The 17,691-nt window shown below is 40.9% G+C and overlaps 1 protein-coding gene across 2 annotated transcripts in view; it reads right to left on the bottom strand.

The window, feature by feature from the left end:
• MPP7 (MAGUK p55 scaffold protein 7) overlaps positions 1-17,691 on the bottom strand; it is a 372,855-nt gene that overhangs the window by 17,151 nt on the left and 338,013 nt on the right. For both annotated transcript variants that reach the window (XM_083188909.1, XM_083188910.1), the window contains 3 exons: positions 14,920-15,000; positions 8,065-8,158; positions 3,616-3,724 (listed from right to left, as the gene is read on the bottom strand). In XM_083188909.1, coding sequence (XP_083045035.1) covers positions 3,616-3,724; positions 8,065-8,158; positions 14,920-15,000 — 284 coding nt within the window. The remainder of the gene's footprint in view (positions 1-3,615; positions 3,725-8,064; positions 8,159-14,919; positions 15,001-17,691) is intronic.

Here is a 17,691-nt window from a genome sequence, read left to right as displayed (position 1 = left end):
ATTGGATCGGCGGTCGGACGGGCTGCACATAAGATAAATTATATGTGCAGCCATTAGCGGCACATCACAGGTGCTTTTAAGAATCTGCAATGTATTGCATCCAATCCCAAAGCACAGTGCAGTAGAGGCGCTCTCCCAGCTCTGCAGCTGGCGGTGGGCAGTGGATGGCAGTAGAATAAAAAAAAAAAACATTCGAAAGAATGGGCAACTGCTTAGAGAGCTCTCTCAGTCAATCAGTAGCCTTCAATTCCTTTGAATGTTTATTTTTTTTTTTTTTTAATCAGCTGCCTCCCGCCTTCAGCTCCCTGGAAGTATTGCATGCGATAAATTGCATGCAATTTATCGCATGTAAAAATGGCACATTAGCATTTAGTTCATGCTTGTTCTTTATTCTGCATTGCACTACAAGTCTCAGCATGGCAGCAGCTCTTATTATGTTTGAAAGTAAAGTTTGCAATCCAGCCCCCCCCCCGCCCTGTTAAGGTCTCCCAAGAGACAACTGCTATATAATGTCACTTGATAGAAATATCTAAAGGTGGCCATACACTACTGCGATTTTCAGCAGGAGTGCCTGGCCATCTGATCCCCTTTGAGCCACCCTGTCCTTCTGCATGTAACATATCATATGCTATCCAGCTCCCCGATTTTGGGAGGGGGGTAGAGTCGGAGGTCAGTTATGCAGCAGGTCCGACCTCTGACTCCGATGTGCACAGGACTGCACATCGGATCAGATGGCAAACATTCGATTTGGAGACTTTTAGTCCGATTTCTCAGCCCGATTTGTTGAAATCCGCTGAAAAGTGGCCAAATTGGACTTACGACTGCATGGGGCCTTACCGTGCCTCATAGCAAACTACAGTTTTAGTTGCATATAGATTTATTACTAGAAAGTCATCAGGAAAAAAATGACAGGGTATGGTCATTGCGTCAACCAACTTTAAATTGACATGCATTGGGACGACCATTGAAGGTTAACAGCCCTTAGGTCGACATCAGAATGATGTCGACATGGGACGGTCAACAGGGTCCGGAGGTTGACACAAGCATTAGGTCGACAATAGGAAGCTTGACAGTCAAAAGGTCAACCCAATGACCGTATACCAAATCAATTACGCACATTTTAGAAATCGTTATGGACGTACTCTGGTTTCGCTCAACAATAAGAGATCCATGAAGTAAAGACGGGTTGGTCAATTATCAATGAAAATGTTATACAGAGGCTTCATAATAGTTTTCTACAATTGTCCCGTTTTTTTGGGCGCTGCGTTACAATTCGCACTAAACATCTACAGTACGGATATAAGCACTTCGCAAATACAATGGCACAACTGCATGTCAGATATATGTACTGCCCTCCTGTGTTCTCCCCAGCCTACTTACAGTACGTCCCTCCCCAAGTTTAGAATAAGCAACATTTTGAGTGACAGACCTTAAACACAGCACAACATGGAGACAATGTAAGAACAATCAGGTGCTTCGCCTTAGGAGAACCCTGTGAACATTAATAACATCTGATACTTGGCTTTAGAGCGTTTAGGCATAAGATGAAGTTACGCAGAGGGATACAGAGGAAAACACCTTCTGTCTGCAGAATGTTACTGGGGAGAGGAATGCTGGACGTTTTACCATCATGCTATGTCAGTACACAGACTGTTTCTTGGATCGCAGGCAGAGCTCACTGACTTTGAAAGCTTTTTCAAATGAATGCAGTAAATGAATCTCACTAAAAGGTGTCACCTGCAGTTCTAATCCTGAAAACAATCTTTATTACATTTCAAGATTAAACAGACGTGTTCTTCCCACAAGTCTCTGGCCAGCTCAGGACACTGTGTTACTCTAGCTGAGACGGAGCCTAATCAGCAGTAACATGGAAACCATTCCTCCAGAGATCCACTACAGATTAGCCATTAAAAAAGCTGCTAGCTCAGCTTTCCCCGTAACACAAAAAATGACATTACAATTATTTATACAAAACTATAAATTTGATTTCAATAAAGTTATCATTTACTGTACATATGCTTCTTCTACAGATGTCACAGCTACATGAGTACATTAAAGCATCATAGATGGTGAGCAGCCATGTTGTGTTCGCTGGAAAGGACCAGTAAGTGGCTGGGTTGTGTCTAGATCCTTTTCTGTTTTGTGGGTAGGATGTGACATTAGGTGAGGGCGGAAGTAGTTAGATGCCCTCACAGAGTTTTTTTTTATTTTATTTGTATTTTACATGCAGTAGGTGTAGGTTATTTTATTGCAGCTGGATTATACCCTCGCGGGCTAGCTTTGCTTCAGGTATGGCATATTGCTCCCTCACCACAGATTTATATTCCCCCTCCAGGTATATGTGGACCCAGTGCATGATGGGAAAACTCACAAAACAGAAGTGGTTCTAGCCGCAACCTAAGTGGCTGGGAAAGAGTGCACTGTGGGTAACAGTGTGAAAACCACATATTTGATAGTACTGAAATCAGGAGAAGCAGCTGAGCATATTATTATGTGTAAATCCACTGATTGTACTCCCTATTGGGAGCCACTTCTAAAGATTTCTACACCAGACTGGCTGGGGGTGTTCCAAGGAATTTTTTATATAATATTCTCTTACAATGTTAAAACTGTTGGATTTCATCATTTCAAAATTATTAATCTAATAATACATGGTTATAATTTAGTTCATGCATATTTGTATTGCTCTGGTCCTCAGAGACTCATTGGGGCAGATGTATTAAGCCTGACAAAGAGATAAAGTGGAGATAAAGTGGAAGGAGATAAGGCACCAGCCAATCAACTCCCAACTGTCATATTTCAAACAGAGCAGATCGGCTGGTGCGTTATCTCATTCCACATTTTCTCCAGTTTATCTCTTTGCCAGGCTTAATACATCTGCCCTATTGTTTTGACGATTTTGTCTATTCATTCGGCTGAACCCTGTTGTAAAGTGGTTTTGGTATAGAACGAATCATAGCCAATCAGATTATCTTACTGTTGACAGCATCACAGAGTTTCTGGGTGGGTAGTGTGATCTTGTGGGAGCCAATGACTGGTCTCCCTGTGTGACTGTGCAATTATGGGCTAAGCTCCATATAACATGGCGGTTTTCTGATAAGCAGAGGGAAATAGAGTTAAGTTGACAATCACAGACAATAATACAGGTGAAATGTCCAAATCCTTGGAGAGTGATAAAGAGGAGTAAAATAAAGTACCAGCCAATAAGCCCCAAACTGCCATGTTGCAGGATGGGTTTGCAAAAAAGACAGCTGATTGGTTGGTAGTTTATCTGACTCTCTACTGTATTACTCTTAGTACATCTGCCCCTAAATGGGGAATTAAATTATGGCAGCGGGGTCTCACTCAAAAGTATTTCCTATCGCACAGAGTAGTGAGCACTCTTAGGAAAAAGGGGGCAAATTGGGCTGCGCAAAGGGGCACATCAGGATGCCATTGCCGGCGTTTGAAGACTGAGTCAACAGCAATTTGCACCTTTCACCCATAACTGAATTCCCATCTCAAACACAGCAGTGATGTGAGATCCCATTAAACAAATATAACAAATGTCAAGCACACATCTATATGAAATGAAGTTCATAACATTAAACTTGTGTTACTGCTTCTTATACTTACGTGAGGCTGTATATCCAGTAAGCAAACCTTATTCTTTGCCAGAACAGAGTGCACGGAGTCTATGCTTGTGCCGTAGTAATTGTTTTTATACTCGCCGTACTCAATAAACCTTATCGAATTAAAAGTAAAGAAAAAAAAAAGGAAGTCAGTTTCTGAAGTGAAAGGGGATCTTGCTAAATCTTTCATAAAGTTAAATTGGAAGCAGAAGGATTTCTATGTTATCTTACCATGTTTTAGAAAAAGAAGTTCTGCCAAGTTCTTTAGCGTGTCACTTTTTAAACATATATAGCGGTATATATATAAACCTTGTATTTTACATTTCAAAATCAGTAACACCTGCTAGTGTTACAGTTAACCGGCAAAGAAAAAACACTTCGGCCTTAGAGCTCACTAATGTTTTCCATCAGCTCTTTGTCTGAGCTAATGCTCTGCAATAAAACACTGCAGAAGTTAAACAATTGAAACTACTGAAATTTCATTGTACACTGAGGTATAGCCAGTGTCGGCTGCCAGTATCTAAAGCGCGGAGGCTTTGTCACTGTTGACAGAGAGAAGATGGCAGATTATCTGCCATAAATGCTTATCTACTGCTTAAAAACCAAAACAAGATAACTTGAAACATTAAGGGCACAAAGCTACAAGCGCTCTCCTGCCAATCACGCTTTAGGGAAGATGCAGGCTCGCCGGGGTTAGTTGAACTACAAGTTCCAGTATGATTCCGCAGCCTTGGGTTATGTACATAGAATGGCACATGACAGGCAATCTTACGACTTAGAATATCAACTGCACACATTTTGATTTATGGCATCTACCAGTAACACTGCAGACTTAAACGTTAGTTATTATTGTGCTGTGGTATTCATGAATTGACTTTACCACATATTACATTTTATGTATTTTAAAGTTCCACATTTGAAACATTGTTTAGGATCTGTAACAGTAAAACACTCCTACAAGTGTCATGCACTAAAACAGCGGAAAGGTCTAGATAATACGGAATACTAGGGAACAGGACATGTATAATGTAGCCCTCACATGTTTTGGTAAGCAGCGGGTGTAACCAGGGACGGATTTGTGCTAGGCCCGTGATGCACTGGCCTCAGGGCGGCACCAATCAAGGGCGGCACAGCAGGCTGACGTTCTTTTAAATAGCAGCATGGCAGAGCGGGTGGGCAGCGGCAAGTGCCGCCGCCGCCATGATTCATCATATGCAAAGTACATCACCGGCTATCTCTGATGGTCCCCCTGCGCATCCGGCTCCGCCGCTGGGTGAGCTGAGCTGAATTGCTCTGGCTCACTGCCGCCGGCGGGGAAAGCAGCTAGGCTGAGCAGCGCAAACTTCCCTGCAGTCACTCAGTGTGAGAGAGACTGACTGAGAATGCACATAAAGTTAATTCACCCTCCCTCCGTCTGGGTCCTCCATACAGTTAGCAGACTGCTTTACATTTTTTTGAGGTGGGCTACAGTAAAATTTGTATGTAATCTATATATATATATATATATATATATATATATATATATATATATATAGACTTATACCTTAATAATGATTATATTAAAATAGGGGGGGGGGCAAAAATGTTGTGCCTAGGGGCGGCCTGACCCCTAAATTCGCCCCTGGGTGTAACACATAGTGGTGGGTGTTTGATTTCTAGGAGAGGGGGTCATTCCAGGGCTAGTGCCTGCTTATGCAGTAGAGAGGTCAAACCCATGTCCAATAGAAGAATCATTTTAATAAAATCTTAAACATAATCACCGGCCTACTTTTTTTTTTTTATTCATTTGAACTTGTCTCCTAAAAAAAAGTGGAGGCAGCCATTATCCAATTACTCCGGATAAAACCAATGTTTCTAAATATTTGTTTATCGGGCAATCTTATTAGATCACCCAGTAAAAGACACATTCACTCTGAAAACGCACATGTTCAAACCAGTGATTTTTTGGCCAACGCAGCCATGCTGCTTTTGGGTATTTTGGTTTGCCTGCTTGAGGCAAGGGAAAACAAATTCCCTGACAAGCTGGAGCAAGTGCTGGCTTAACAGGGCGAATAGGATAGCTCCCAGGAAACCAATGATATGCGATCACTGATTGGCCTACAGTATGTTTAAGATAATGCAGCACATTCATTAATTGTGATACTGTAGTTGAAAGCAAGTAACGCATAACTGGAAAATTAGGAATTGACTGTAATATGTATGCTATAAATGTAAGGTGTGCCCAAATTAACTTTTTCTGTAACGGCATTGTATCTAATTGCAGTGGGTTTATGTATTTGCCAATAGATGGCGTGGCGTTTCTCCCAGTTGCACATGTGTAGAAAACAGCTTCTTAATTTCTGTAAAGTTGTTATGCACGGTTGGATGCATGATGGATTCCTACAGTTCAGCGCAAAGAACGGTTATCCAATTTCTTTGTGCAGGACCCAGGAGGGGAGAGTGAGACGTAGGGGGGTAGGGAGGGGAGAGAAAGATGTAGGGCAGGAGGGGGGGGACAGATGTTGGGTCGGGTGGGAGTCACACACCGGGTAGCGGCAGAGGAGCGAGGGGGTATATCACAGTTGCTGGGTCGGGTGGGAGAGAGGGAAGGGAATACAATCTGCATATAAAAACAGAACAATTTTTTTTTTTAAAAGAGAAGGGATTGAACAAACAGTGAATATAGATGTGACCTGCAGTTCATGTTAACAAGATGTGATATGGTGATATGATGAATGTCTCACCTGCTTTCCCATCTAATATTTGTGCTGGTGTCCCGGTTTGTATGGTATAGCGGTGTAGCTCAAAGGGGGATGTATTGCAGTGACTGGGGTGGGCACATATGCCGGGTGGGGTGGGAGAGAGGGTGGAAGGGGAGACACACAAGCTGGGCAGAGGAGGGAGGTCACAGATGCTGGGTCAGGTAGGGGAGAGGAGGAGGGAGAGGACAGACACGCTGGGCAGTGGAGAGGGGATCGGTGCCACAAACGCCAGGTCAGGTAGGAGAGAGGAGGAGGGAGAGGACACAGGCGCCGGGCAGCAGTAGAGAATGGAGAAGGCATAGACGCCAGGTTGGCAGGGGGCGGAGACACCGTAAATGCCACAGCTGCCAGATGGAAGGGTTTCCGTGGGAGTAAGGTAAATTAAAAAAATAAAAATAATTTTGTACTTCAAGTGCCAGTACACTGATAGGCAATCTGGTCATGGGCGGGCCCCTGGGATCTGCTGGGCAGCTGCCTTTGTTGGCTAGTGGACTTATTATAAGCTATGGGAGGTGCAACCGAGGTCCCAGTGATTTCTTTCTAAAATTAACGATTTTTGGAAAACTCAGACTTGCTCTGGAGGTACTCGAAAAAAGACACATTGATTTCACATTTTTAGTCTAGCACTTGAATTGACCAATACGTGTCCTGCGGGGAAAAATGCACCAGAGGTTTCTTTAAAAAAAAATGTATTTCTCACCTGCAATTGGACCCCTCCTAAATGGCTTCCCAGCATTGTGTGGGCAACATGTAAAATTACCCTGCTTACAAAAAGTATTTGCTGCCCTTGAATTGCAACATGGTTTGTACAGAGAGGTCTTATTTTATTCCCAACCCCGAATTATGCCCTGACTGTGTCCACCTGCCTAGTGATATTGTAGAGGACAGAGAAGTTTGTGGAAAAAAAAAAAATAGGAATAGGAAACATTAGACTAATTTCTACTAAATTCAATGTACTCATCGTAAAAAACATAAACTAACAGGACATATGGTGAAATATATATATATATATATATATATATATAAAAACAGTGTCCCAAATATTGAATGACTGTATAGTAAGACTGAAAGACTCCATAAAATATTAACACATCCCTCTTTATGTACAGCAGTAGCGCTTTGTGGCAATATCTTGAAATCCCAGTTGATGAATTCTAGAACCCCCATGATTTCCAGTGATCCTTAGGTCACTTTAAGAAAATAAATTCATGAACACTGATGTCTTGCTGACATGTACGACAAACTACATTGGTGTTACTTATAATGAAACGTCTCTGCTTCCTAGAAAGAATGCTGCCAGGGTTAACGTCAAGCTTCAAGATGGGCAATTAATCTGAAAACTAACACCAGGCTGTTTGCCCATATCTATACGGCCCTTCCCCTCACCAATAAAAATCACCAGGTCAGTTTAGTCCATTGGAAAGCTACTAACAGTCGTGTATTTATAACATTTCTGTAAATAATACATAAAACTGAAGAAAACGCATAGAGCCGCTGGTTTTCTGGCAGTGTCCTGCATGGAACACGACCAACTTCTGCAAAGCACTGTGTTCTCACATGGCTCTTACACCTTCATTGGTATTCTGAAGACTGGGGATCTAGTGTATATACAAAATGAGACTCTTCATGCTAGAAATGCTGCTTAATAGAATTATCTCTCACACACGTAACTGGAAGGATGTCAGGCAAGGATGTGGAATGGTCCAACTTACTTGTTATTGTGGATGTCTGTTTCAAACAAGTGTTTAGAGATAAAAATGTATTCCACACCATCACACTCCTGGTTTCTTTTCCCTCTGGTTGTATCTGTTATGGAAGGTGAAAAATAAGGAATAAAATGCATCAGACATCATTTACTAAGACACCTCTTATTCTCAAATGCTGTGTGTATTCCCTATAAGCTAAGCAGTGTACAAATGACCAATCACAAACTGCGCTGCATTAAGCTCCTCGGCGCTAATAAACAAATGGGAATCCAAAAATGTAATGGAAACAAAATATAAATATATAGCTTTATAAATATACATAAAGTAGCCAGTCTCTGTCAAATCGGTGAAAACAAATTGAACTGGTCCATACACACTGGGCAATTATGTCACGCGTGTATGGACAGTGATGATCGCTATCATCGCTGGGGGGGGGGGGGGGAAGCCGCTCAGTGCTTACATGCGGGGGGATGGACACGCATATGCATAGTGCAGCCATAAGTGGTGGTGGTGGGGGGTTATGCGGCTATGCATGGAGAGTGATAAAAAACCCAGCCAATCAGCTCCTACCTGCCATGACACAAAAATGTCAGACATGAGCTGATTGGCTGGCTGTTTATCACTCTCCACTTTATCACTTATGAAGCTTAGTGCATCTGGCCCCCTGTGTTCATTTTTTGAAAAAGCCTTCTATAACCAGGGAGAAACCAGATCACCGACACACTGGTGGATAGTGCTTATTGGTGAGTCCACATATGATTGTGGTGGATACAGATCAATGTCTATGTAGACTATTAGGAGCTGATGCTGAGATGAACGTATGCCTGTTGCGGTCATAGTAAAGTTGTGGACACTCCACTTGTAATTGATGTGACATACGGTAACTAGACCTCTCTAGCACCATAGACCGTATTTTTCTGTATTTATTGGTAACTAGGCTGTCTCTCAGGGTTGCCTACCCGAAAAATCGGGTCCCACGGAAAGGTGGGCAACTGACCCGGTTCTGGGGGACCTTTCCACCTGACCGCGCCGTTTACATAACCTGTTCTGCCAATGAGGGGGCAGGGCTAAAGTATCATTATTGCACCATTTTAGCCCCACCCCCTCCACGGAGATCGGCTAATTGAGTAATTTTCCATCATGGGGACGGGGCTTAACAACGTCACACTCAAGCCCAGCCCCCCGAACTCATGCTGAAAGTCTCCTCTCCGGGCTTCTCCTGGAGAGGAGATTAAAAAAGTCGGCAACCCTACTGTATCTGTGTGTTTTCGGGGGAATCATTTGCACTAAGTATAGGCTGTTTCAAACCCACATTGGGTCTGATGACACAGGCCTCTGTATAGAGAACTTCAATTATTCTATTCTATATTAATATAATAATACATAGAGATCAATTATGACTTTCTGGACAATAATACGGTCATTCAGGTGTATAGATGATTAACTAATTAAACTATTTAACTAAAAAAAAAATAATAGGTTTATATTGTCCTCAGTGAAATATGTTCCTGAATTTGCTTTGACCAAGAATATACAAGTCGCAACAAAATTATTTGTTTTCCAAAAACAAAGCATGCAAAACCCCGGGGGTGAAGGAGCTGGTCACTCCAGGAGGGGTGGACAGGAGGTGGCAGCAGGGAAACCCCCAGCATTTTATGGCGTGGCATGTCGATGCCTGCTCGGGGTGGACGGCTGACATCACATGACATCAGCACCCGCCCCCTTTTCAGTGATCTGCAGCCAGAATCAGACTGAAGTTTAGACTGACTTTTATTACCGAAGGGCACCAGGCATCATACCACAGACACCCTACAGATTGGGCTCTGAGCTTGCAAACAGAAAACAAATACTATTTTCAAAAAAAGTCATAACTCTTTCCATGTTACTGTATTATGCAACCACCACATAGGAATATATAATCCTTCTGTATCCAACATTTCTTTTTTTTTTTTAAATAAGGTATGCATTTATTAGATCGTTTTAATCTGGTTTTGTCATAAAGGGTATTCTTTTCCATCTCTCATCCATGTGGATTTCCAGCGGACTCACTCACTGCCGGCTGATGTGGTCTAATTGACAACAGAGGCTAGGTTCCCTATAGGATAGCATATGTTAACCTGTATTAAACCCTCAGCCTCCTGTGGAGGACACAAAGGTTAAAGTCCCTTAGAGGAAATCATCTTTATAAGTATGTCTCAAACAGAACATTTTAACACATGTAGTATAATAGGAGCGAGAGCTGTATCGACTGTTAAAGATGTACTCATCTGTCAGACAGCTCACTAACACAAAGGGCTGAGTGTCACACATATGCTTTCTGAGATACAGACAAGTTTCATTTTACTGTGTCAACTTCCACCTTCAAATTAAAGTACTACCAAACACGTGCGATAGTTACACAATAAGGGCAAAGTGTCAGTGACCGCAGTAATGATGGCAGAAATGGGCAAGTAATTACTTATTCACCCTATATTACAGATGACTTAATTGTAGAGGCGTGATAGAATAAAATACGCAAAACATCATTTTAAAAGCATTAGATCAGCAATTGTTGGAACGAAGAGAAAAAAAAAAGAAATATGTGTATTTTCATTTTACCAGATATACATATTTCTAAAAGAGAGAAAGCTACAGTATATTCCCATCTATTCACTAAAGGTTCACGGCTGGCTAGGGATGTGACTGGGCCTCTCTAGAAAAGGCTTCGGTTATATAAGAAATAAGGCGGTACATGTACCTCCACAATCCCATACTGTGGCTGATATTGTATGTTTTATATGCATATCATTAAAGTCTGACTGCCTTCATTATGTGGATTGGAATTTATTACATCCAGACACCAGAGCCGGGAATCCCGGCATCACTAGAGTTCCCACCATAAGATCTATGGGGTCTCCCAACGTCTCTCAGGCAGAAGGGGTGAAAGCTTAGGTTTTGGCACCAGGAGGTGGGTTAGGGTTATATATAAACACATATAATCATCTTCTAGTCCAGTGTGCATTGAACAGGAAAATGTGGGCAAAGGCTGGTAAAATGGTAAGAGCACTGTTACTCCTGCCAGCCACTGGTGACAGGGAGCGAAGTACAACTCACAGGGAATTCATCCCTTTTTTTTTTTACTTATTCAACTGTGTAGCCCAGGACAAACTATGGCACTCCAGCTGTTGTGAAGCTACAAGTCCCATCACGCCTTGTTAGTTTTGTTATTAGAAAATGCTAAAACTTTGGCAAGGCATGCTGGGATGTGTAGTTTCATAACAGCTGGAGGTTTGGCCATACCTGGTGTAGCTAGTACAGGTCTAGGTGAGAAAAGTGAGTTTGCATGCCTTCTTATGGAACGAATGTAAAGGATTTGTTGCTGAAAATGTGTTATTTTTGGCATTATAGATTATACATTTTAAAAGTATTTTGTTTAAGACAAACACCACCTTTTACTCTGAGATGATGCACTTGTCTTTACATAAACACACATGTATCAAACCGTCCGGTCCTGCTGACCAATTGCAGCATGTCGGTGCAGTGACTGAAAGCGTGCCAAGAGAAATGATAACATAACCATTAAAGCAAAATGCACCTGGATATGAAGTTACGCTAATTAACAACTTCTTCTTCAAGAAACAAGCTCCTTCTTCAGAAGAATGATTAATACATACAGCAGTGATTTAGTCAGGCATGAGTGGTGTTTAGTTTGTAGAGAATGAACGATGTGTTCACTACAAAGTCATATACTGGAATCTCACTGAAAGGCTGTGGGAAGTTGAGTGTCGATTTCATACCAGTAGTTCATACCAATATCAATTAATGTCATTTATCTAAGAGACCACTAATCTAAAGCTCAAAAGCCTATTGGTGTAACTACTGTAGGTCATATCATTTAAAGCATTCAGTCTCATCTATGGAATGTATTTTTTAACATATATAGTTGTGCTCATAAGTTTACATACCCTAGCAGAATTTGTGATTTTCTGGCCATTTGTCGGGGAATATAAATGATAAATCACAAACTTTTCTTTCACTCATGGTTAGTGGTTGGGTGAAGCCATTTATTGTCAAACAACTTTGTTTACTCTTTTTAAATCATGACAACACAAATTCTGCAAGAGAATGTAAACTTATGAGCACAACTGTATATATATGTGTGTGTGTTTTTATATAATTGAGGTGAAGCACTCCAATTTTTACAATTTGAAATAGACACAAGAGTGTACAAATGGATTGCCACACCTTGATTACCTCTATCAGCATCCATTGTGATGGCACCTGAGTAACTGCTGTTCTTATGAGGAGTGCCGGACATTGGGCAAATACATATTTTTTTTAGAAATGTTCTATTACTTGATCCAGTCATACTGTATATTTAGAAAGGTGCAAAGATATCTAGCAAGCTGCATAATTTGAAGACATTCGTTTTATTATATGATGCCAGATATTAGCTTTTTCAACACTAGAATGTTTTCAATCAGTCAGATTGCCACTGCCACAGTACATGCAGTCAAAGGTAAGGGTTATTTCTGAGTACCCATATGCGTGCACCTCATGTCATCTGTTGCCCCTTCCCTAGGGCCGGATTAAAGGGGGGCAAAGGGGGCCAGTACCCCTGGGCCCCCTGTGGTTTGCATGTGTTTAAAAAATATATTATTTTTTTAAGCAAAAGATTTTGTACATGGGAGTGGGGTAGTGCTGCAGCTTCACCTATCTGCCAGTGTGACAATTATTAATGGTGCTGAGCGTCGGGTGCCAAGGCGCACTGACTGCACAAGTGTGCAGTGCATTACTGGGAGTTGACTAAGTCCCATGACACTTTGCACAAGAGGGCAGAGGCGGAGAGGTTTGTGCTGAGCTCTTGGTGGAGCTCATTACATGCTTCTCAGGCCCATGGAGTAGAGCAGCAGCAGCAGCCTAGTCATGGGAGGGTTTTTAATCAGAGGCAGCACTGAGCCTGTGAGGTCTCCTACAGTCCTACAGAGTAAGGTACAGAGGGACATACACAGGCTTTTCATATATATATATATATAGATATATATCTATATATCTATATATATATATGTATAGAGAGAGAGAGAGAGAGAGAGAGAGTAACCCATTGACCGAGTTTATACTGGCTTTACTTTGTGTTTTGACAGTGTAACATTCTCCCATGCAGTTTGCAGCCAGCAATGACAAGTGCGGGGGGGGGGGGGGGGGGGGGCTTGTCTATAGTGCCCCGGGCCCCCGAAGGCTTAATCTGGCACTGCCCTTCCCACTAGATTGTTAGCTCCTCAGAGCAGGGCCATATTGACCTCTTGTTGTGAAAGCCCTCTTCTCTACTTTAACTTACAGTTCTCTCCTGCTACTTACATCTAAGCAATGTAAGTTGAGGGAAACAGCTCATACAGCCTATAACAATAATACACCGACTAATAACGCTCTGTTCTGAGGGGATTATTACTTAATTTGCTGCCAAGAACTTGCAAACATAATGAATGCAATTTTCTGGAATTATGTTAAGTGATGAATTGAAACTTACATGTATAATGCCCCCCCCCCCCCCCCCCCCCTTACCAAAAAAAAAGACCCCAAAGTAATACAAAATCTCAAGACAGAGCTTATATACATGTATCACTAGAAGGCATAAAGGGCAAGTAAGTAATGCTTTAGAGAACACATTTTAACTTTGACTAACTGTAAAAAGCATCTGTGGAGAAACCACATTATTCCACAGTGATAACTCCTGAGAATATAAAATAAATGACTCAATCTAAAAACACGGTTATCAAGACTTTTACTGAGGCAGCTGTGCATGTATATAACGGATCTGCCAGTTTATGGAACCCCAACCTATTAGTGTAATTGTTAAGCAAACCTTTTTATTGTGTGTTAAATGATTGCTTTATTTGAATTTTAAGTTAGGTAACACTATAGAATATATCGATTCATTGTAATACTTGTGGGGATTGTAAAGATGGCGTCGTCAATGTCACCAAACGTGGTGCGTAATGAGGGTTCCAAGACAAATGGAAACTGGACAGACATAGCTGTCTGCTTGACCAAAACACCTTAAGCTGTGGTCCATCTCCTGCCTGCTATAATATGCAGGACACTGGGGAATACAGACTCACAAAATAATCCAAGCCTCAAGAAAACAATAAACGGTTCAGGGACTTCAGCTGCTGACTTTCATTGTCCAGACAACTTTTCCTAATCCTGTTGGTTAAATCCAAAATGTAAGATACCCCCAGGTGATGGGTATAGCTAACACATGACACATACAAATAATAACTGCACAGCCTACGCCAACAATACTGGCAGACACACCATAGGACAGGATACTGAAATATGGGAGGAAGTGCCTATCAAATGAGGCACACACCACCCAGTAATTAGTGGAAATACAATGTTATTTTTTTATTGTTACTCAACATAGACCACTAAATGTGACTTGTGCCCAGAAGAATGTGCAGTACCCAGACCAAAGCTGATCATACAGGGGTAGAAAATGTGAAATATACCTATAAAAACAACTTGCTAGTAACCCTTTGAGTTCCAACATCTCTGTATGAGATGTTCAAAATTTATAAAAAAAAATGCCATTGTCGCTCACATTTGTTATATAAATTCAAATAAAATTATTTCCTACATAAAAGGTAAAACATAAAAATGTTTTCTTGGCAATTTTGACACCTACAGTATTTTGACAAATTAATTTAGCACTGAAAGGGTTAAGCTGGCATGTCTCAATGGAAACAGGTCCTTCTCATATCTTCTGAGCATGATAAATGGCAATTATGTATAATCTGCCTAGAACCTAGAAATTAGCATTCCCTAGTGAGTCGTCCTCTGGTGCACACAATTCGGAAATGATATGGTGGGATAAGTACTCACGTGGTACGGTCACTCCATAGTGCTGGGTATCACTGATCAGCACCTTCCTCTTCAGCTCATTCAAACCAACACCCACAGGTCCTATAATTCAAGTTAACATTTGTGAGCATAAAACATATGCACAGCACATGGCATATAAACGAGGGTACGACAGAAATATAGTTTTTTGATAAGTAACCATAAAAAGCATGTACAGTGGCTATAAAAAAAATACCCTACACAACCCCCTTTGGCATGTTTCACGTTATAGTCCAAATAGATGAATCTGAAATTCTCCCCACGATCAACTCAAAGAAAAAGGCAGAAATAGAAAATAACACACAATTTTTTCTTCCCTGGCAAATAAACTGGTTAACACTATGTAATACCTACTTGCTAAATAGTTGGTTCAAACATCCTTGGACTTGAATTCTTAAATCATTCCAAAGATTCTGAATGAGAGATGCTTTCTCTAGGCCACTCTAGATCCTTGCTTGCTATTGTATTTATACCACTCTAGTCTGGCCTTCGCTGAATGTTTTGAGTTACTCTACCATATATACCTTTTCCCCAGGTTACTGAAACAGATACAGCCAAATAAGTCTTGGAGGAAAACCTTCTAGTGTCTGAAGCAGAGTATCATTCTCACAGTATAATTCTCCTTCCCCTATGCTATAGTACTAATTATGGGATGATCCTTGGTATTTGGCTTTCACCATTCATTGTACCTGGTGTTCAATCAAAAGTGTAAACTAGGGATGGCCATTGTCCAATAGTTTTGCTATTGATGGCTGAGATCTGAAGGCTTTGCAACTTTGATGACAGTGTTTTTTCCCCACTTGTCTGGCACAGGGGCATAGTGGACCCCGGTGGACCACTGATATCTGGTTCCATTCTCTGATGTGCCCACCACAATCAGTAGGAATGCCTATTGACAGTCTCATGACATTGATGCACAACACCAATGGGACCATCAAAGGGGACCCCTTCATCAATGTTAAATTTAGGGATATTTATAGGGTTGATTTTTATTGCTTCAAAATCTATCTAAAAGAATTTGTTTCGGGGCTAAAATGCACATTTATTAACAGAATCATGTTTTACATTGCTTTTTAAATGTTAGTAATTGTGTTTTAACCTCTGAAAATTTGAATTTTATAGATTGGTTATTAATAAGAATCGACCATTAGTAAGTATGACCTAAGTTTCATCAGACCACAAATTCTTCCTCCATACTTTCTGGTAAACTATACTGTAGATGACATTTCATGTAATTACAGTATGTACAATTTTTATTTCGATTTTGTCACCCTCCAATAGAGTGGAATTTTCTCTAGGGTTTTATACATTACACTCTGGTTTAAATGAGGTCTTTACGTTTATTTCATGCTTTATTTTTAATGTTTTATCAGTTATGCCAAAGCGTATTTTTATGTGATACTGGGATTGTATTATTTTAATTATATTTATTGTTACTCTATTATTTGTTATTTATCTTCTTTTGTGGTTTTCTATATTTTTTGTATGACAATTTTTTTATTCACATTGTTTGTTATATTTAAGAGTATATACTACATACATTCAAAAATGTCCACGACAAGTTGACACCAAGGCCTGATTTTGATACTATTCATTCCCCCATTTAATGAATAAAAATCTTGAATTTATTTTTTTCTTGGTTGGACATTTCTTATTACAACTTCGACACCAATTGCCATCTGAGTTATAATATTAAATAACCAGCATCGGAGTTTATGTACTATATCAACGGGATGCGGTCATTTGGTCGAATGCATTATAGTCGAATGTCATTACATCGAATCCATTAGGTCGAATTGCTAAAAGGTCGACATGATTCTAGGTCGACATGGGAAAAGGTCGAAATGATTCTAGGTCGAAAGGTCATTAGTTCGACAGGTCATTAGGTCGACAAGGTCATTAGTTCGACATTGTCTAGGTCGACATTCACAAAGTCGACATGGGGTTTTTCACTGTTTTTTGAGCCGACATGTGCTGACAGGCGGTATTTCATGCCCTACCATCCACTAGGGCGTGGTGGGAGAATAAAATAGTGTGCCGAGCGTAGCGAGGCACCGTGCCCGAAGCATTGCGAATGCAGCGAGCGATGCGAGGGGATGCAGTGCACTTTAAACTGTGTCCATGTCGACTGTGTTGACATTCAGGTAAAAAAACAGTGAAAAACCCCATGTCGACTTTGTGAATGTCGACCTAGACAATGTCGAACTAATGACCTTGTCGACCTAATGACCTGTTGAACTAATGACCTTTCGACCTAGAATCATTTCGACCTTTTCCCATGTCGACCTAGAATCATGTCGACCTTTTAGCAATTCGACCTAATGGATTCAATGTAATGACATTCGACCATAATGCATTCGACCAAACGATCCCATCCCATATCAACACACCAAGTGTTCACTGCATGTAGGCAACATGTAATCTGTACATATCTGCAGGCACAATTTAACAAGTGACTTGTGAAAGATGTAAGAAATATTCACCTCAGACATATTTACACAATTAGCGGGCCTACAGCCAAACAAATATTTTAGTTTAAACATAATGTTTGAGGCACATTTTGATTAAGAGTTAAGGGCAGTTGATAACGAGTTATCAACAGGAGTTGGAGGCGCAAAGAAAAAAGAGGTGCTTTGTCAAGCTGCATTTTGGAAAAGGGGTAGTCAGCCCCTTATAAAGTACAAAGAGAAAAAAAAGGGGGGGGGAGATACATTGCGCTGTATAGTATGTAGATAAGTTAAATATAGTGCAATT

The sequence above is a fragment of the Crinia signifera genome, chromosome 5 (assembly GCF_055691185.1).
Source record: "Crinia signifera chromosome 5, ASM5569118v1, whole genome shotgun sequence".
Classification (NCBI taxonomy): domain Eukaryota; kingdom Metazoa; phylum Chordata; class Amphibia; order Anura; family Myobatrachidae; genus Crinia; species Crinia signifera.
Note: the sequence above shows the minus strand (reverse complement) of the source record. Positions and strands in the feature narration are given on the sequence as shown.